We start from the raw sequence: 21,773 nt of genomic DNA, 5'->3' as shown, positions 1-21,773 counted from the left end.
GCATCACGAAAACGTTCTCATTCTGACAGACTCTGTAATAGAATCGGTGTCCCCACATTGACGATCTATTTTCAGCATTCGCCACAATGGTGGTTGTTCGAACGAGTGGGTCAATTATGCACCGTGGAATAGTGTAATTGTCGTTCCCATTACTTGGAATATTACTTTTATTTTTTGGAAACATCAAAGTTTTTCGCAATAATAAAATTATATCATGTGTATATCTGTACGTGCGCTTCTGATTTTTAGGTAGTTACATGAGAGTAATTTTTGGTTTCAAACAGTACGTGTTAAAGGTATCGGGACAGAGTTTGATGTCCTACTTCTTCCCCTTTTAAAGGGTGGATGGTCTAAAGATAACCTGAATGTCCTTATCAATGTTCATATTTCCTCAAGGTTTTTAAAATTGATTATATTTATTAAGATAAAAGTATTCTTTAGAGTTGCACTGACTAGGGTTTTGGCCGACTAGTCGTCTCTGCCGATCATTTTCAAACATCGCTCCAAAACGTGTCAAGTTTATGATATAAGGAACCCAAGAAAAAGATTTTTTAACATTATTCGTTAGATTTATTTTATTACGTCTTGTTTCGTCTTTTAGAAGGGTTTCTTAATTGAGAAATTAAAATTAAGAAATAATGGGCAATGTTTCTAGTTAATTGGTACTTATTTAGTTTCTTTCGATGAATACTAATTATTATTTTTAATCTTTTATGTTACGTACAAATATGTATCCATAAGGAAGTATACTACATATTAAAAACAATTAAAATTATGTTAATAACATAAAGAAACATTGTATTTTGATTTCTATGCTTCATCAAATTATCAGTAAAATAAAAAATTTAAGACCGATCAATCAGTCTTTTTCGCCGACGATGAAGTCACCGATTAATTGCAGACTACAAAAATAACCGACTATCCGGTCACTAGTCGGTATATCCCTAGTATTCTGTTACACTTAGTTTGCATTGTTAATTCGTGTTCACTACTCATTCACTCTACACTCAATATTCCAGAAGCTATTTTACTAATAATATGTTAACAATATCTACTACCGATAACCTACAAATATCCGCTTAAGTTCCATAATTGATTTCAGTACAGATTCTCTATTGGAAAACCAGTTCTTAGGTAATACCACTCTCGGCTATGAATATTCAATGTAGGATTAGTACCTAGATTCGAGAAGGAATTATGTATTGAGAAGAGCGGTGATCGTTCATTGACGTAAATCATCGACGAAGGACACGAATCGTTCGCGTAACGATGAATATCAAATGAATTTTGATTCGATCGGATTATGCATCATCGATTCGTTTTATGCATCCCCGTCTTTATCTATCTTGAAAATTTTTTCTCGGACGCGTCACGACCTTGGACGAATGTGCGGTTTAATTGAAGCGGCTGCACGTGATCGTACGTATCCTAAATCAAGAACAATATGATTTTGAAACAAACGATGAAACTAGAGCGCGCATGTCGGTCATCGTGCCAATAAAAAGAATTTTCTGTGTTCCACGTTGATTTCGCGAGGTACGTGCGCCGCTTTGGAAAAAAGCTCGGCACCAGCTTCCGTCGATAGAGACACTCGATATAAAGGAATAAGAGCGTGACTACCAGGCACGTACAGCGGTTTTCGATACGCCGATAACTGTGTTCGTGGTTGGATCACTGCTGCGTCGCGCCGCAGCACGACGGTTTAATTTCGTGCCTCGTGCCTTGCCTTCGAGAATTAATGGCTTAAAAGGTGTTTTAATTTTGAGTTCGAGTGCTTATACTTTTGTCAGTAGTGAATTAGCAGATCTGAGGTTGAAACGATGAAGAAGGGAAGCAAAGAAGGGGAGAAATTCCTTGGGATCAATAACTCTACAAATATTAATCAGTCATTCAGAGGGGCGTGGTTTATCTGTCAGTAATTATAATTACTCCAATATTTCTCTCAGTGAAGTTAATACAGCCAACAACGTAAATCGAAATACTCTTCCCTTGTCTCAAGAGGTAGACCGCGGAAAGTTAGATCTTAATCCTCGGGGCATAACTTAAGCAACACTAACAATATCCGATATGACAACTCCAGTTGTACCTGGAATGCTTTCATGATATATACGAATAATTGCAAACAAAATACAGGTCCAGTTGGAATATCGTGAAACTCACTTTGACCACAAGACCCTCCATCTCCTTGTCATAGCGTAAAGCAAAATGTAGCTTGCCAGCGTATTCCATCTCCGTGGTACTGCAACTATCCGCGTCCTCTTGTCCCAGCTCCTTTTTGTAAAGTTCCGGCTGCAAATGCGGAGACGCACGTTTAAAACTTCCATGAAATTGAATTTGCTAGTTTGTTTCATTTGTCTGCACGTCGTTTCTTTGGTACATTGTCTAGTCTGTGTCAAATTCTTTCGGAAGATCGTTCGAAGAAAAAACTTCTATTAAATCGTTTAAATTTTTTGACGCTACTATTGTTTATATTGTTGTTACTATTGTTTTATTGCTTTTAGTTTCCCCGTTTAAAATAAAATTTTTCCTTTAAAATTCTGTGATAGATTTTCTGATTAACTGTATTCCACTTCTATAAAAGTAAGAAACAAAAGGGATTTGCTAATGCTAAGCGTACCTTGATTAAGCCAAGACTGGAATCGCTACGATTCTCCAGACTGCAAATGCTAAACTTAATCGGTAGATCGAGACGATGGGAGAGTTGTCTCTGAAAACTCTGGTGTCTCATCGGTACAATGGGTAGGGTCGTCTGGCGCAATACCTATAAACAAGCCACAGCGTAACACGTTTATTGCGTCTTAATATCTCAGGAGTTTATCCTGAAAGTCGACCGCCTCTTCGTTAGCTGTTCAATTAACAACTTTCTTCGGTAATGTTTCGTTACTTGAAATTTTCATTTACGCGTTTCGGTATTGTTACAAGCAAACTTTGCGCGACAAACAAACTAGACAGTGGAATAATCTTTTTAATATAATTTTCGTATATAATACCTACAAGGAAGAAAGATGGTTACTTGAATTTCTAAATTTTATTTTCTTAAGAAAATAATTTTGCTGAAATTGAATTGAAGCTTGAGTGCTAAGAAAAGTAATACTCAAGCGATATTCGAAAGTATCTTCGTGTTTCGTAAAAACCTGTCTATTAATTTTCTTTTAAGTTCAGTACTTTTTATTCTTATTAACAGCTTCATAACTTTGCCGTAGTTCCTAGTGTTTTTGCTGTTGGATATTAATGATGGATAGTAGATGAGATCAGCTGACATTATCAAGTGAAAAATAAGATTGCTATCCCTGTAGAGCGTTCGATTTGCGTATTACGTCGCAATCTTCGTTATCTTTAAATAAAGCGTATATCGACATACAAAGATGCAAAAATTTTCTATATTCTTTGATTTTGAATGTATATTTAAAATTCTTCGAATATTCTTAAACATTATTCGTATCTACATCATACGCAAAGTACAACTTCGTACTACTCTTCTAGACTAATAAATTCATATTCATAATCGGTACATATTCATAGTACACAAAGAAAAGAGGAAAGCAGCTCGTTTCTACTGTACACATATTATCGCTCATACCTTTTTGCTATCTTTTTGCTCTTGGACGTACTCGTGAGTGATTGGCTCTGATTGGAGATCCGGCAGAGAATGACTGATACGTATAGCGTTTTGTTGCGATAGGTCGCTCTCAGCGTCTTGCTCCTTCATGTGCCGTCTCACCCTCATTAACCATCGCCAGGTAGAAGAACATTGGAAGCTCACGGCGGCTAACAGTAATAGAGCCATCAACGCTACTCCCGTCCCAACCAGCAGCTGATACGGAAACGTTTCCGTCCATTCTTCTGCGAGAAAATTCACAGGACATTAATACGGAACATTTTCTTCAAAAGAAAACGCAACAATCCCTCTCATATGTTCTTTTTTTCTTTTTTATTCGTTAGATTTCGCTTTCAATTAAACCATCATGATTCACTGACGGACGGTTAATAGAAAAGACTTTGAGGTAATATAACGAAATTCAACGTTAATTACCAGACATAGACACGTTCAAAGGCCTAAGCTTGTAGTTAATTAAATTAGACAAGAGACAGCGAGATAAGGCGCCTAACGGAGCTAAAAATTTTAATCAAGGGAAGGAATGTCTTTTCGTCTAGAGATTAACAAAGCACGCGAGGAACTCACGAAATTAGTATACCAGTTAAATCGAATAAGCTGTTACATGGTACCGATCGATAGTGGAAGATAGACACCATCCAGACCCTTAATTGCGCAACTTTGGATAATTTCGAGTTGTGTGAAACAGTGTTTAGAACGGTTTCTCGATAAGATAATTACATTTTTTGAAGAATTGAGAGAATTCTAATGAAATGCGTAGCACAGCAAATAAAGAATATCTTCCAGTATCGATTTAAATCTGGAAGATAAATACAGTGAACACGATCAAACATTTAAATTCGTATGGATCAACAATAGATACACTTCAATATGGTTGAACATCTACCTAATGATGAAAGAATAAAATTACATTGTTCTACCTTCTAATTTTAAGATAGTTGATCATTTCGATATAAATGGACGTCACAAATTTCATGTTTCTCTGTTATGTAATTAATTAAAAATACAAATCCACTAAGAAAAAGAAGTAGGAACATTCTTTGATAAATCGCGACATAATAAAACATTCCCAAAGTTGCTCGTTTTGCCTAACAAGCGCCTTCACTCGCGGCAAAGAAAGGAACGAAAGAAGAAACAGAAAAGAGCGTAGGTAAAATGTTTATTGTCCATGCCTTTTAAGCCTACAATATGTCACACGGTGAGTCATTTAAAGCCTGACGGCAAAAAGTCATAGATGATTTTCGCAACGTCGGCAGAAGTTGATGCAGATGAAGAATAACGCTTCGTTTAAAGCACATGCACAGTGATTAATGTAACATATAGCGTTGCGAGAAAATGAGAGCCAGATGGATTTTCGCACGCGCTAAAACATGGACTATGTTTCTATTTTGGGGAATTTGATATTGATACATAAAATGTAACAAAAATTTACTCAAAAATTAAAACTGGTTCTGTAGGATGTATTTAGGTAAAATTTATGAAAATTGGAAGAGAATGTGCGCTTTAAAAGTAGATATATTTTACTATAGCTGGGATGAATAATTATATTTATTATAATTACAATCAATAATTGGATCCGAGACAACTGTGAATTTATCAGATTTAATGTACAGAGTTCCACACACACGCTTAGCAGTTTTTCCATCACAATATACGGTCATGAGCTGCTCATGCCTGCGTTAGACACATCTTCACGTAAACGAGTCTCGAGTTTGTTCTGCCGTCTTTATTAATCGTGTCTTCAACGCCCATAATGACAGGAACTCGTCGCAACCACCTGGATCGTATAATAATACAACGAGCGCCTCGAATAATGCAAATAGAATGAGTTTCCAACGGGTAGGATGCTTCATTAGGCGTTCGCGTGTCCGCATCGTTTTGACGAACAATGATTTTCCCACTACATCAGCGGATGTCGACGCCTTCAGATTTTAAACTTGGTTCCCTACTTCTGAGAATTTGTATCCTCTACTTTAGGTTTTTGCATTGTAATTACTGGGATCCTATGAGTGACTCATCAGCGTAGTAGGTATTTAATCGTAGGCTTATTCGACACTTCGAAAGAGATTATATAATTATAATTTTTAGAAAATTCAATATTTAAATATTTTACATTTATTTACTTACATGGTTAGGATATTTAGTTTCAATCTAGTTAGTGTCGGTGAGACTATGAGTAAGTACGGTATTGCCGAGTTGAGTAACAAAAAAAGAAGTATTGGTAATAGTTAAGTGATTTGCTATATTTATTTCTTGTTGTTCCAAGACAAGACAATGTTTCAAGGATAGGGTTGCTTCAAGTTTATTACCGAAGGTAAAATATGATACAGATTCATTAAGTGAACATCGAGTGAACATTCAGTGATGTTTTAAAAGTAATTATTATTTAATTTTTAAATAAGATGTTAATTTGTATTAATTTCGCTCTTATTAATGTTTTGCTAACGTGTTATGTAATTTATTGATCCAAACCATTTTCTACAGTAATCAATTAGAGATAACTGTCATGACCTTGTCTAATATAAGCCTCTAATCCTGATTGAGGGACATCTTTTGGATGCATTATGTTTAATACCAAGCTATTTGGGGCACCTAATTTACTAATTTAGAATGGCCTCGAACAATCTTAATTAAGCTATTTTATGATATGTAGGAAGAGATGTTTGAAAAATTTTACTTCCTAAAAGATTAAACGTAATCAGAATAAAATGGAAACCTATCTAACTTGATAACTAAGAAACTCATTAACGGAAGAGACCGTAACGCGCTTCACACGGAATGGCAACTCTCATCTTTTGTGAACCGTAGGAGGATTAACAAGCGATCGAGTATATTAAAAATGTCTATAATTTGATACTTAAATCTAATTCCTTCTATACATTCTTTTTTAACTAGTAAAGCTAAATACAATCGTTATGGGCAATGGTTAACGGGAAAATCTGCAGAGAGGTTGAAGTACGACTAATCGGATTAATACAATCAAATCGATTTTCCAACTCGTCGATTTTCTTTATTATCCAGATTTGTTTTAATTAGCCATCTTCATTATTCGAAGGACTTGTATCAATCAGCGATATTGATCAATATAAAGCCTGTTAGTTAATTATAAAAAGTAGAGATTTGAAATAGAAATGAAGAGAAATATTAGAGAATATTTCAAGGTTTAAATAAATTTGAATGCTTAGGAGTTTAGAGAAATTCTATAATCAGAGCATTGAGCTTTTTTGAAATTAATCTACCCTGTGTAACAAACTTTTTCCTTAATATTAATTTAGGAAATGTATATATAGTCATGAAATTTCAGTAGCTTTTTTAAAAATAAGTCTTAATTGTTTCAAATAAAGAATTCATTACATTTCAGTATGGATGATTTGTGCGAATCAGAATTTATTCTATTCTATACAATTTTTTGCGTCGAACTCTCTATGACTCGATATCTGCATTTTTATAAATTTCATTGCGCTTTTACATAAATCCTCAGTTTATACGCATGTCAATACAAAAATGTATTCGATGCTCGTATATCATATATGCAGCCATTTTAAAATAAAATATCGATTCCGCGGCAAGACAAAAGCAACGCGTACAACCATCGCACAAATATTGTTTTTGGAATCGGTGAGGATGCTACCGTATGATTGATTGGATTAGAACGATTGAGCCGATATATGAGCCTGGATTTTTCGTTTGTTGGATGTACCTTTTATCGGACTAAACAATCCGGATTATCAACTCTTCAATTTTTATATAAATACGGCTGTTTCAGCGATTTATTTAATATACGAGAATCGTTTCGGACGCGTATGTAAACTTAAAATTTTGGAGAAGTATAAATGCTGCGAAGTAGATTCCATTCCTAAAAGGAGCTAGAAAAGGAGCCGACTAACCGAGTAGATAGTACTTCGAGCCCTAAATTTGCAAGACAATTTAAAACAACGTATGAACAGTTCATATTTTTTGATTGACAAATATATATTTATCGTTTGTTAATAAATTTATCTTTAGTGGATTTGGAGTTCAAATTAGAATTACTATGTAACTATAATAGGTACAATTATCTCGATTAAAACCGTATGGGTACCTTGCATATTATGATATAATTTTCATACAATATACTACATCCTAATTAAAATGAAAATTTAATTTAGTGTCCTGTTTAAATTTAATAATTTACTCAAATATTTGGATCTCGCACAAGAAACAAACTGTATCGGATACACAGATTTCTAATGCAAGGTTAAGTAGCATGTAACACTTGCGAAACATAAATTGCCCTATTTAAATAAACGATCCTTTAATTACATAGCCCGACACGACTAAAAATAATTACAACCTATTCGATCCGATATTGTTACGAATTACGTGCGACCATGCTGTTCCCTGTATTCATAATGATTGTAAATTTGTGTGTCACTGAATGTATAAATACACGAAGATTTGCAATCACCGCATTTACACAGGCCCGTTATAGGCGGTCATAGATAGTCCATGTAGCAAGGACTTTTCCCAAGAATATACTACGATAAACCAGAATATCATCCATCAAACGGCACTTTCGTTTTTCTTTCCAATTCCTACGACTTTTTACGATAAATCTACGCTTTTAGACTGCACTTGGAAATTTAAAAAAAGAACACACATACAATTGTTTATTTATCCAAAGGAAATTTTAGGTTGATGGATTCGATGAAACACTCCCAGTTTGGGAATCATAATGCATAAAATTTACGGTGTATATATATGTAACTTTTTATGATTTCTAGATAGGAATCATAACAGTAAATGGGTTAAGTTATCGTTCGTAATAAAATCGAATATCGATAAAGCCGTATCGGTATTCCGGGAATCAGTGTTCCACTCTCTCTCGCGTCTTCAATAAGTTTCCTACACCCTTCTGACTTCCACTGGTTTGTTTTTCACCCTATCGTAACGAATCGGTAATCGCGAAGCCACGCACCAGAAGATCGTAAAAAGCTTGAACAGCTGAGTTCTATCAAGGTCTCTTCATTCTTATCGTCTAGTGGAGCAAGGTAGCGATGATCGCATGACGAAGGTGATAATGTGCACAAGTTTGGGCGTAAACTCGATTTACGGCCCATTCGTTCGAGAATCGCGGTCTCGAATGCCATAGCGTCCCTGCGTGTGCGCCTAAGTGATTGATGCTAGCGAATTACGTCTTTACCCGCCTCTTAATATTCGTTTGCAACAGGGTGAACACGGTCCAGCCTGCATTTTTTAGTAGTAGCAAAGCTCTCCGAGGCCATTTTCTGACCCATCCCCGCCCACCATCTTGATGTATATCGCTTGGTGTGCGGTGCAACAATTACGAGAGTTACGAGTCGTTTCGCAAGAGGATATTTTATTTTCGTCGACTAAGAGGGAATAGCTGAGAGGAAAAAGCTCGAGTTACTTTTACAGTCGATGTAGGCGCCAGCTATTTCAACGTGGAAATCGTTGAGACGCAGTCGAGGGATACGTAACTGGTGCAAAGGTAAAGCTAAATAGTTAAATAGTTCTAAATTATTTTTTGCTCTCTTTGTATCATTACGTAACGTATCAACTTGAGTTGCTTGTAATTGCATCTCTTCTTATAACTGAGTTTGACTGAGTTCGAAACTTAATCATTATATTATGGGAAGATTTCAACTACAATATATGCAATTAACACATTCTATACTGAAGTTACAAAGTTTGGATATTCCTAGGTGTCCTTACCAAAAATGCTGTAAAGGAAAGGGCTCTTACACGAGACCACTAACGAGATCATAAGCAAAGTCAGTATATAAAATTAGTTTATGTCCATTTAATTTTTAATTTCTTTTATGAAATCCATCCGTCCTATTAAAATACTTTGTACACGATAACAATCTTGACACCTTATAATACACGATACCTCTGTCTCATATACAGACTGGCTCTTTAAAATGGTACCCGTCAGCGATAAATTTCCGTGCAACACCCTTTACAGTTGTTCTTTCCATAGGACGTTACAGTATATCTCCACTTTAGATTTATCGGGCGCTGAAATTTTTCACTTAACTCGCGAAATTAAAAAAGAAAAGGAGAGTGGAAAAGAGTATAAAATTCGTAACGTATGATTTTTCTTAAACTAGGTCGCTATTTTAATAAAGTTCCATATTCAGTCATATCCGGTATCAATGGAGTCCCTATTGAGTTGGAATATTATGACAAAGCGTTGGAAACATCGAGTCCCGGAAGTCATTACATGCTCGGAAAACGTGCTGCATGGCTTTCCAGTGATATTTCAAATTGCCTAGTCATATGGTCCACCTTCCATTTGCGCAAATTCCCCGCCATACAGCCGTTCAATTATCGATTATCCTAGCTTTTTTCATCTTTCGCGTGGATTACATGCCAGCCTTGACCCTCGCATCCCGGTTGCGTAGGCGGCAAGGTTATATGGGCTGGTTTGTGCGTTGCACAGACACCTTACCATGGTAACGCGCAAATTTTTACCCTCTGCACCTAGTTCCAATTAAGCGGAACTTCACGAAGTATTTATGATAAACGTCCAGATTAAAGAGGTATATTATATGTAAAGAGAGTTCAAGTAGATGCAATAAAATGATCGAGTTTCACGGTATTGATGCAGGTTGGAATTCCGTTAATTTCTGTGTTATAGTTATAGTTTAAAGTAATTTATTTTCTATTAATTTTTCTATTACAGTTCTCGAAACAATTGCTTGATTATCTATTACCCTTGTTTAATTTTTATAAAAATATTTTAGTCAATGAAATTATTGATAAATTTCTTCATCTTGTCTAATGAAAAATATTTTGTTGATATAAAATTTAAGTCAATATTTGCAAATTTCACAAATATAGGATTTCATCTCTTTCGTGACTGAACTGTTTTTTAATCAAATTACGACTCTAAAATTCAGCTACAGTGGTTATGAAGAAACGAAATTGGAACGATCCCTTTTTGATAGAAAACTCGTGATAAGATGATATTGGCCAATCGATCGAGAAATACAAAATACGAGCTATGTTTGAATTGGATATTTCAGATAGATTTTCATGACCATGACACATGACGCACTGATCACTGTGTGACGAAATGTTCACGACCCTGACCTTACCTTTCTAACGCGCGCTGTAATCTCCAAGAGGTTAGCTGGACTGTCACGTTTCACTTGCATCATCTGGGACATCGGACAATTTGATCGGCGACCTTTCGACCTACTATATTTCGTTTGTTCTTCGTCACGATTTTTCTGAGACCTTTAGGGACGATAATAAAAGTAGATTCGATGTAATTCGATTGATTCGATTTAATCTGATATCTTGGATTTTATTTAGATAACTTGAAGAAGAATATTTTACAATACGTCAAATATTATCCATATTATCTATATTTGTATTATATGTACATATATATATATATATATTGTTATATCGACAAAGTTTGGAAAGCGTAATTCTTCAACTTAATTAATTGGTAGCTTAATTGGAAGAAGCAATTTATGGAATAGCGAATTTGGATATTAATTATTGTGCGCGAGAATTTATGAAGTGAACATAATTTAATTCCGTTGTCTTTGTAACACGACATGAATATGTAATGAGTTGTTAAACGAATAATAAGTCTTTGCCTTTGTAAATAGTAGTGGATGATATATTGGAAAAAAAGAAAAGACGAATTCGTGTAAAATTAATCAGCGATGTATAGTGAGAAAAGCAATCATATTTTATTATCAAAAAATATTTGTTTTTCGTTATACTTTGTATCATAATCACAATATTGATTTTTATTACTTAAATTGTTTGCAATATCGAGAAGTATATTAAACAATAGATAAATGATTTAAAAGAAAAATTACGAAGTGCTATTTATCTTCCATTGAAAGACAATTTTAGAAAGTTACATAAAATATTAGATATGATAATGCAGTCATTAAAACTTGAGAAAGAAATTACTTGAAATTTCTCGTGAAGCATTATCGTTAATCGAAAACCAATAACGAACAGTAAAATACCATTTATTATTTTCAGGTTATATATTTCACATTGAGAGGCAATTTCAAAAAGATAGAAGTACTAAATATTGCAATACAATCAATAAAATTTGATAAAAGATAGCTTGGAATTTCTCATGAAATATTCCTGTTAATCGATAATCAACAATAAACTCCAAAATGTTATTTATCATTCCCTCGTATATATTTTTCATCAGAAAGTAATTTAACAAAAATTATATAAAATACTAAAAAGTATTAATTAATATTACTAAAGTATAATATTTCTAAATGCTCACAAACTGAAATCTATCATTCGCTCTATTACAATTTATATTCGTTTGAAATTTCACTTCCATGCGATATTGGACACGATTCGAAAGCATCAACGGCGCGAAGTCGTGCGTGTAATCGAGCCAATTAAAATTCAAACGTGGATCACGCGACAGATTTGTACCTTTCGTCCGCACGAGAAACGATAATCACAGAGATGAAGAAGATTTCAGTATCGTATGCGGATGATGTTAACAATGTCAACTTATCGTCGAAGAATAATCCAGGAACACCCCGAATATCCAAGAACGACTCTGCGGAGGAGGAACCTGTCGAGCCGAGTTTCAAACCGTGGCGCGTGTTTATCAATCATGTTGACAGCTATCACGGCAGAAAACTGGTCGATGTAAGCGTGAAAAGTTCACATTTGAACTTTATCAAAAGTTTTCATTCAAAAAAATTTATGGGGTCACTGCAATTTTACCAAAGATTTAATGTTAGTACAGCATTTAGATAGAATAATTTTGATACAGGTTATTACGAATGAGGTTATTATGATTTTGCCAACGATGAGATAAAAGTAATTTTTGTACGAGATATACACGCGGAACCAAATTTTTTCAAGCCACGTGCAGTTTTTTTTCAGAAAAACTATCTATATTTTGATAAAATGCAAATCGAATTTTAATTTGAAAATAATTTTGTATTTAAACTCCACTCGCGATCTTTTAAAATTTAATTCAATTCCAGGAAATATTAATCCGGCGATAAAAGTGCTAAATATCTTATAAAAAGCTTTCATTTCATCATAAAAAGGTGTGACTATAATGATGTGGAAAGCGTGCTATAAACTAGCACATAAATAAGAAATATGCTATAAAAATATACATGTTATAAAATATACATACTTCTTCCTACATAAAAACTCATATATATCGCTTTGCATACGTTCTAGTTGATGGTTGCATGCATTTATATAATATACCGGGTGTTCCGCTTAATCTCGATAGTCATGAAATATTTCAATTTAATAGTACAGTAAGGAATAAGCTCAAAGAAGTTTTAGAATGATAAATAATATCTTAAGATTCGTTTCAGAATTTTAATGTCAATTTTTTAAATATACAATACAAAACCTATATCGTTTTCCATTCCATAAAAACATGGAACAGATCATAATAAAATAAACTCAACGACATTCCACAATGTATCGTTTTATTATAAACTTTTAAAGCGAAACATTCAGTTCCTCTTCAAATCGTAGAGACCATAAGAATTAAACTAAAAACACACATTTTAACATGTACTGGTATTGATTAATCATTCGAAATAAAAACACAAAGAAAAATATTATGAATTGAGTATTCGAAAGATATGCAACTATCGAAGGTCGAAAGAAGACAAGGTGAAGAACTAAGGTGAAAGAGTAAGGTCTCAGACTTTCTTTCATAACACCCCATATGCATGTCTCATGGTATCGATTTCGAATTAGTTCTATCATATCCTCTTTAAACATCCTCCAGGTAGAATCTTTTTTTAACAACCGAGTGCAACGTTGGTTCCCCTTTGCCGGATAAGTGCTTGCAAATTACAGGCAAATTGTGTGTCAGTGAATTTGCGGTCGCGAATTGATCGATAGTCGTCGGTAACATCTAAGCGACTGGAGCTTACTTTCTCCGCGGCGCGTTCAAGCAATTAAGTAGAAAATGCAAATAATTCTCGTGACTGTGTACCTGGGACAAGGTGCGATATGACTTGGGCAGATACGGTATAATTTAACGTAACCTTGAATAAGGATTTCACATGCATTTTAGATCAAATGGTGTTTCCCACAAGATATGGGTTTGCGGTCCTTTATTGGGCATCCTGGTACAAGCTGTGCGTAAATATTCCATCAGGAGACCGTAAATTATTGAGCAAATTTGAGCATCGTGTGTTCAAAATTTAAGGAAGAAGGAATTGAAATACCGAGCGATTTTAGAGAAAAGAGCTAAGTTGAAATTAGATATAAGTCATACAGTGGAAAATTATTATAAAATATTCTGAAAACACCATGATATTCTATATAGAATTTAGTCTAATTTTATTCGAATATTGTTCGGGTATTACGCTAGGTTAATTATCAATTACCAACGTAATGCGGGATTTCATTCTACATTTTCATTAAATCTATGAAATTGTTTATGAAATTAAAATATCAACAGTATGAGTTTGAGGAATTTGTTAATATTTTAATGCCTGCGTGAAATAATTATGTAGTTGGGATCGTGGTAGTTCGCGAAAGATGGATTATTCATGTGTCATGCATACGTGACTGTTGTGCAGAATCTCGTGAATGGTGAATGAATTTTCAATCGACAATACTGTTCGTTTAACAGGAAACGGAGTTGAGATAAACGAAGGACACCATTTCGCTTCCTATGCTCTAATTTTTCTCTATTTTGTAGGAAAACAAATTAATTGGTGTGTCCGTATGTGATTTACCGATCTTTAAATTCACTCAAATGACAAAAGATTTATTTTTTGATACCAAAACTTTCAGACCTACTATAATATATAAGTAAATGAACAAAACATAAAGATTTTTTGTTAGAATTTAATCTTGAAATTAAGATTAATAAACCGTGGAAGACACAATGTTTGTATTGAAACAATACTATATGATTTTTATTAAACAAAGTTATAGTAAAATACAAGTAAACGTTATGAATGTTGACAGTTGGCTAGTTATTCTCAGACTGACTAAGTGATCCATGGCCCTTGAAAAGATTTTGAATCCCCACTCTCTATACAGTAATGAGTGTGACCTATGTGCATGTCTTTGTGGCGGCACGTGTCACGGAACCTTCTAGCAGCTTCGCGATGCAAAGCGCTATGCCGTCAAAGCGCGACACCGACGTGCCGAATGTTCCGTCCATATCCTTATACTTCTTCCGCCGAATTCTCGGAAGAGCATGCACGCGCTAGCAGCCGCGGTACATCTAACGAACGCACGCTAGTGGGGATAGCGCTGGGCAACGAAGGGAATAATCCGATCGATCGATCACCTCATCTGTACGCGATTAATATCGTTGTATTCCAACATTTTTGAGCAAATTTTCTAGAGAAAAGTTTATCGCTCTTATTATAATCCAGCAATGGATATATTTTATCCCCATACTTTGTTTCGTACTCATAAAAAACGACGGAAACATAAAAATCGTCGATACAGACGCAATATCTATAATGAAGCTATTATCCGCATTAAAGAGGCTACGATTCCACATTCTAAACAAGATCGTTCTATGTTGCCTGCTAAAAATAAACCAATCAATTATCTCATACATATAGATCGCATCAAAACGTACTATAATTATTTTTAATGTAGGAAGCAACAAAAAGAATGTTCCCATTCAATTAAGTTAGTACAAGCAGGAAGCATACTGAGTTTCACAGCGAACCGCTTAATTGCGAACTACTCTTCCTAGAATAAATTACGCATCTCTTTTAAAGGTAACAATCGATAGGTCATTATTCTTGTACCCATTCGTGCCCCCTGGCCGTGATATAATTCGATTCTCGATTGGTGACCCGTCAAAAAGTCGAACGAGAGAAACTACAAATCGAATTTCTTGCGCCATAAACTTGGGGAACACGATCGAAAAAGGTCAGTTTCAGAGGCGAATAACGTTAATTAAATGGCCTTTTGACCGATTAGATTTAATCGAGAATCCCGTCGGAAACTGCTAACTACGCTCATTTTAAACGGAAATTGCTCTTTTTGCTGCGTCATTGATACACCGGATGCAATAATCGTATTTCTATCGGCGTAGCGCAATAAAGTTCTTTGTTGAAAGGTCCTTTCCCGAAACTGAAGTGAAAGATCGATACATAAGATAACGCCGAACTGGTGATACGAAACGGAGAGATTTATGAAGAAAAGAACGCGAATCCGTAGAATGAAGTTCTTTTATCAAGATTTGTCGTTTTTACTGTTGAGATTGGAAATTTATGCATCTTACGCTTTAAACATATTATTATGCATATTATATACAAAATTTGAAAGCTGAGTGGTTAAACCAATTATCTTCACCTCCTCTTAGCTTAGCGGGTATGATCATACATAATCGAAACCCCGTGGGAAGAGAAGATGCATGACAAATTACTTGTCGCCGGATGCTCCAAATTTACATCCTCCAGGCAATACTATTAAAACACTAAAATGTGGATGATATATATGTTTGTTGGATAAAAAATATTTCTTCCGTCATTCCATATTATTTCATACTTCACTCCTTAAACAGATGGAAAAGAATACAAATGAAAGAAAGAGAACAAAATTTAATATGGAAAAAATATCACTCTATGTCTTCTAGTTATTTTTTCATACAGAATCATTTGCTATCATATTATGCTTTCAGTTTAGTAACATTATGCGGATCGACGCCCGTACACACGTAGCATCTTTCTTTTCAACATCGCTAGCAATTAAATTCTTCTTTCTCAGCTCTTATCGGATCGTGTATACGTTAATCCACAAGGGGAAGATTTGGGAGAGGAGGAGGAAGAAGAACTGGGAGTAGAGGAGGAGGAGCAAGAGCGAAAAGAAAGGTTGGAACAAACTATGAATCTTGTTGCAGGGGATGTAAAGCTTCAAGATTTAGCGGACTCGCCGAGAAAGTACGAAGTGATTGGAACAATTTCGTCTCCAGAGGTAAACGACACTCGCAACCCCCTTTTAGCGCGATTAACGCTTGACTGCTTTCCCCCCCCATGCTGCGCCACCATCTACAGTTCCCAAAGACTGGGATTTTTCGGTAAATTTATTTTTCTACACCGTCGCGACAGTCGGGGAAAGTGTTTCTATCGACCCCTTATTCCGTGCAATCATTTCTCGCGGTGGGTACAAAACGATGTTAAACGACCAATTTCGCGATATTCTTTTCGTTCGCTTTCTGCTCATACAAATTCAATGTTCCACTCCCTCGCCAAGTCTCTGGAAGACGCTTTTCTTGTGACCCCCCCTCGGTTGGTTATTTGTCAAGTTTTCTTTCGAGTTTTCTTTTAACTCCATTCTAACACTTAAAAATGGCAGGAGCAACCCTCCTGTATATTTCAATTCGTTTTTATTGCGTGGAATTTCTTCCGTTTTGCCCTTTCAGCATTCCGCGCCAGAGGACGTGGTTATGATTATAAAAGACGTGAGGAATAGGGATGCGCTTCTGCAGGAGCTGATGAAGTGCGGCATCGTGATATACGATATCACTCAGGATCAGGGACAGGTCGAAGAGGCTCGATGGGCACTGAAATGTTAGTAGTCGCGAGAAGTGTCGGTTGAATTTCACGTATTAATCGTATCAAGCTCGCAAAAGGCCAGCAATGGCGCGGAAGCTCCGCCCAGATTGTAACACGAGTCGTTATTCCATGAGGAAATTTCAATTCGAATCTGATTTTAAATTCTGCAACGATCCTCTATTTGCCTGGATAATTATTCGTGTAACTACTGAGGAGAGAATCTTGTGTCTGGAGAGAATATATTACCTCACCCTGGAGATAAGCGAACGCTTGATATATGTAAGAGAACAATGAAGGGAGATGAATACGTGAATTATAATTTCTTCTAAAAACAAAGAGGAGATAAAAAGAGAACGTACGGGTCTTAAAAGACCCTGTGTTAAAAGCCGCAGATGTTCCACCGCGGTGCGATTGCTTCGCATTGACGGTCGTTTTATCCTTGAACCCGTTCCTGTTTCTCGTCACTATATCAGGGATGATGTTCGTTTTATTGAGTCTGTGTGCGTGGACATGTATAGGTGCTATCATAATGCGTGGACATGATGATAATGGTAGATCCAGGACGCATAAAGTGTCATATCTATGTTATGGCGTTGAAAGGTCCGTTCTCAAAGGTCGAGCCTTCTCTGATATTGCCAAGGTAAAAGATCTAATGTTTAACAATGTTTAAGCTACAAGGGTTTCGAGTTACATAGTCTGGATTGTATGGAACTGATAAAGGTTTTTATATGTATTTTTATGAAACTTAAGGTGAGTGTTCTTAATAGATTTTCTATAGATACCTTTTTTTCAATTTTTCCGACTGATTTCAAAATAATAATTGAGGTATTAATGATTAGTATATATTAATACATATTAAAAATTATAATTGATCAGAATTCTGTATAATTAACAATTGAAACAATTTAATATTAAAATATGTAAAAATTTACTTACCATGTAATAAGATATAATTTTCTACTATAAAATTTCTTTAACATACCTATTTTGTTAGTATTTAAAATCGATATAAATAATACACCTCAAGTACTCGCCCTTTTTACCATAACTTCGCCTCTAATATCCTGCTTACACACTTTAATAAACTTCCAAGACAAACAAAAAGTCATCAAAGTTCTCAATTTCTCATTTTATCCGCTTCTTTTAGACATCGTTCAGCAACTAGAAAAGATGGAGCAAATATCGCCAAAGGCTTTCAAACGTAACAACGAAGTACGAAACTTCATCCTGATATCTACTTTGATGACTTGGGCCAATACAAAACCATTGAATCCGGATGAGCCGGACTTACCATTCACGGAAGAAGACTATAGGAAGAGGAAGCCTCATCCAAACTTTAAGGAGCACATTCAGTGTGAAAAGGAAGTTGTGATAGTAAAAAAGAAAATCAAACTTAAAGACAAGTTGAAAACATTAGTGATTTGTTGCGGAGTGACTTATGGCGACGAGCAGGGTCCTTTGCATCATTTATTCAAGATGGCATGGCAGAACGCACCGTTTCTACCGATCATTGGAAAAGGAAATAACAATATTCCATTACTGCATATTCGTGACCTATCCAAGTGAGCATAACGATTCGTATACATATAATTTCGTGGAATGGTGTACATTAATAGCTCGATAATTCTAATTCCAGTTAAGCATTGAATGAAGTTCATGTTTGCTAGGATTTAACAAATCGCAGGATTAACACGACTCCAATATTATACATCGCTTCCATATATGTACCTCCAATCTAATTATAATATTTCAGTCATTTTGCGTGCTTTCTGCTATATTTCTTTTTAGAGGATATTAAAAAAAGAGAGAGGTATATTAAATGATACATTTTATGTTGGTATACAGTGTAGTGCTGGATGTTTTACAAAATTGGCCTCCATTACGGTATATCGTAGCTGCGGAACAAGAACCGACTTCACAGAGCACTATTGTCAAGGTATTGTGGCGAAATCTCTTTTGTCATGTATACTCGATTTATATATTTCTCGCGCTCTGTCATCTGAACTTGCTTTCTACAAATCTTCGAAGTCCCTTGATAGTTCTCTTTTCGCCTACTTTTACATTATTTTACGCGATACTTCATTTTCCTTCTATCTCCTTTCTTATAGGTTTGAAGTTTTTCACGAAGGTTTCTCGTTTTGATACACTTTTATTATGTGAACGATTACATCTTTGTTTCCTGCATAAATTCTAACTGATTCAATGGTAGAAAATTAGAAGAGGAATTAATTAGTATTTTCAATAAATATTCTCCATCTGATTCGCACCTATTAACATTGGAAATTATTTCGAATATCTCTTCCATTAACTTTTGATTATCGAAATTTATACTTTCACGTTGTCCGGGAAAATTTCGATTCTTTTATCAAAATTTAAAAATAAGAAAAACATAAGAAACAAAAAGAGGTTTGATAAATGTATGTTCAATAACCGACAGTCTGAGAAGTGTTCAAGTTTTTAGTTCGCAAGTTAATAGTCCATCACGTGATCGTATACGGTATAAAATGACGGATAGCTTGAGAGTTCAACGCGTCAACAGGTAACAGATGATCTCGGAATGGATATGTCTTGTTACAAATTAGTTCTACTTACAGTTTGAGTAGCGGCATCATTTCGAGCAATTGCAACAGAAAAGGTGTTACGTGTTTTATGGCATGTTTGTAATGTTAGGAATAACTTGTAAATTAAAAAACTGAATAACTTTGTATTTCAAAAATATGTTTATTAAGACCTCTTTAACTCTTCTCCCGACTTTCGTTTATTTCTTGAATCTATCCTCAATAAAAGAGGAATTATGTCTTGTAATCAAATATTGTATAAAAGTCATTTTCAATTTTGTAGAAATTAAATGTTACATATCTTTCGATCACCTTTCCGATAAAAATAACAATGCGATGTTCAAAATTGTAAACCGTTCTTTCATCATGATATTCGGTATTTGTCTTATATTTCACCTAATAAAAAAGTAGAAAAAGTTCGAAGTATATTTTTGCTGCAATGTATCATCGAGGCATATATAAAACTGTTTCGTAGAAAATAAGCAGAGCACTAACTACCGGCAAGGTGAAAAAGATCGCGCAGGAGGAAGCTTTCTTACTGCCGGAAATCACGCAACGAACTTACGATCTGATGACGATGAATCTAATAGTCGACCCCGTATATATCACAGACAGGATATCTTGGCATCTTGATACACCGTTTTCCGATAGTATCAATGCCATTGTCAGAGAATATAAAGCAGCGCGAAATCTGAATCCCATAAAAATAATAGTCCTCGGTCCACCAGCTTCTGGAAAATCGAAGGTCGCGCGTTATCTCGCCGATCATTACGAGATTCATTACATTCATGTGAAATCATTGATCGCGGATACGATTGAAAATTTGGTTAGTACAGATGAGTTATAAAAAAATATTACACTAATGTTGAAATAACTTTGGATAATATTCAAATTTTTCTTAGACTACTTTTAGCTCTTGTTTAATTTTAATTTAAAAATATCAAAAATTAAGTATTCGACTTTATCGATTATAAGAAAATGATCTAACGTTCCAAACAGTCAAACGAGGTCGAGGAAGCCACGACTGCAGTAGAACAGGACGAAGCGGAGCAGACGCTCGAAGACGCGGACGAGGAAGACGAGGACTTAGAAGAGGATAGAGCCACTAAAGTCGAAGAAATACAGGAACTGTTGGACGAAATAGAGCGAAACATGCAAAGAACCAATGGTCGTCTCGACGAGCCCCTTTTGAACAAGTTGGTGAAACAACTAAAAAAATATTCGTTGCGAATTGTTTTGAGCGTTCTCAAATTTTCATAGACGTTTGTCATTATTTTGTGCAACAAACGTATACGGATGCAGGTTTGCTCGAACTTTGATCGTGTGATGTGGCCGCGAATGCAACTGATGTATGTACATCATGTTATACGTATCGATCGTGCGCATTTGCCACCGCCTAGTGGCAAATAATACGCTAAACGAATTGGACGTTAAACCAAATACATATTCAGAAGGCCGCGTTCATTTAGTTAACTGCTTCGTCCGTCTCTTGTCGTGGCCTATGTGGCAGCAATCGTTCGTCCACATGCAATTTGATTTATGGAGTTGAGATAATCGCGTCATAGATCGAACCACGAGCTTGCTTTAAAGGTTGCTTTTAATGATCGATATTTCTGTGCAAGAAATTCAATTTCAAGAGGATCTTGTTTCTCGTAGACGAGTACACAGCGTTCACCATATCATAAGACAATGTTTTTCTATGTACGTGATGAATTTATGGGAAGAATACATTTAATATTTTTAAAATTGGTAATAATTTTTGTAACAAGAGGATGCGATCATGAGTTTTTTACGTTACACATTGTTCAAGATCACATAAAACAATTTCAACACTCTGCAACACTTTGTCTCAATTCGATGAGGCTAAGTATCAGTTCATATACACGGACAATAAAAAAATAAGGAATACTTGCTTATTATATTACTATTTCATATTTTAAGACAAAATAAAATACTTAAAGGGGGGATACAACTAATCGAAATGTGTTCTAACTGTGTAATGTCATAAAAAGACAATGAAATATTTTCTTCTTTCACTTTCGTCATATTTTCACCATTTACGAGAAGAAACGT

General features: G+C 35.1%; 2 protein-coding genes across 2 annotated transcripts in view; one reads left to right on the top strand and one right to left on the bottom strand.

Annotated features, from left to right (window-relative positions):
• LOC138189501 (synaptotagmin-10) overlaps positions 1–21,773 on the bottom strand; it is a 54,140-nt gene that overhangs the window by 9,297 nt on the left and 23,070 nt on the right. Inside the window, exons 2-4 of the mRNA XM_069131522.1 lie at positions 3,581–3,843; positions 2,618–2,761; positions 2,161–2,289 (exon numbers count right to left, since the gene is read on the bottom strand). Coding sequence (XP_068987623.1) covers positions 2,161–2,289; positions 2,618–2,761; positions 3,581–3,843 — 536 coding nt within the window. The remainder of the gene's footprint in view (positions 1–2,160; positions 2,290–2,617; positions 2,762–3,580; positions 3,844–21,773) is intronic.
• Positions 12,086–21,773, top strand: part of LOC138189653 (adenylate kinase 7) — a 28,265-nt gene continuing 18,577 nt past the window's right edge. Inside the window, exons 1-7 of the mRNA XM_069131736.1 lie at positions 12,086–12,274; positions 16,355–16,561; positions 17,010–17,157; positions 18,290–18,704; positions 18,988–19,270; positions 20,176–20,526; positions 20,700–20,896. Of these exons, the coding sequence (XP_068987837.1) occupies positions 12,086–12,274; positions 16,355–16,561; positions 17,010–17,157; positions 18,290–18,704; positions 18,988–19,270; positions 20,176–20,526; positions 20,700–20,896 (1,790 nt within the window). The remainder of the gene's footprint in view (positions 12,275–16,354; positions 16,562–17,009; positions 17,158–18,289; positions 18,705–18,987; positions 19,271–20,175; positions 20,527–20,699; positions 20,897–21,773) is intronic.

The sequence above is a fragment of the Bombus flavifrons genome, chromosome 2, assembly GCF_040668555.2.
Source record: "Bombus flavifrons isolate JBK064 chromosome 2, iyBomFlav1_principal, whole genome shotgun sequence".
Lineage (NCBI taxonomy): Eukaryota > Metazoa > Arthropoda > Insecta > Hymenoptera > Apidae > Bombus > Bombus flavifrons.
The sequence above is the reverse complement of the archived record's forward strand: the minus strand, read 5'-3'. Positions and strand labels throughout refer to the sequence as shown.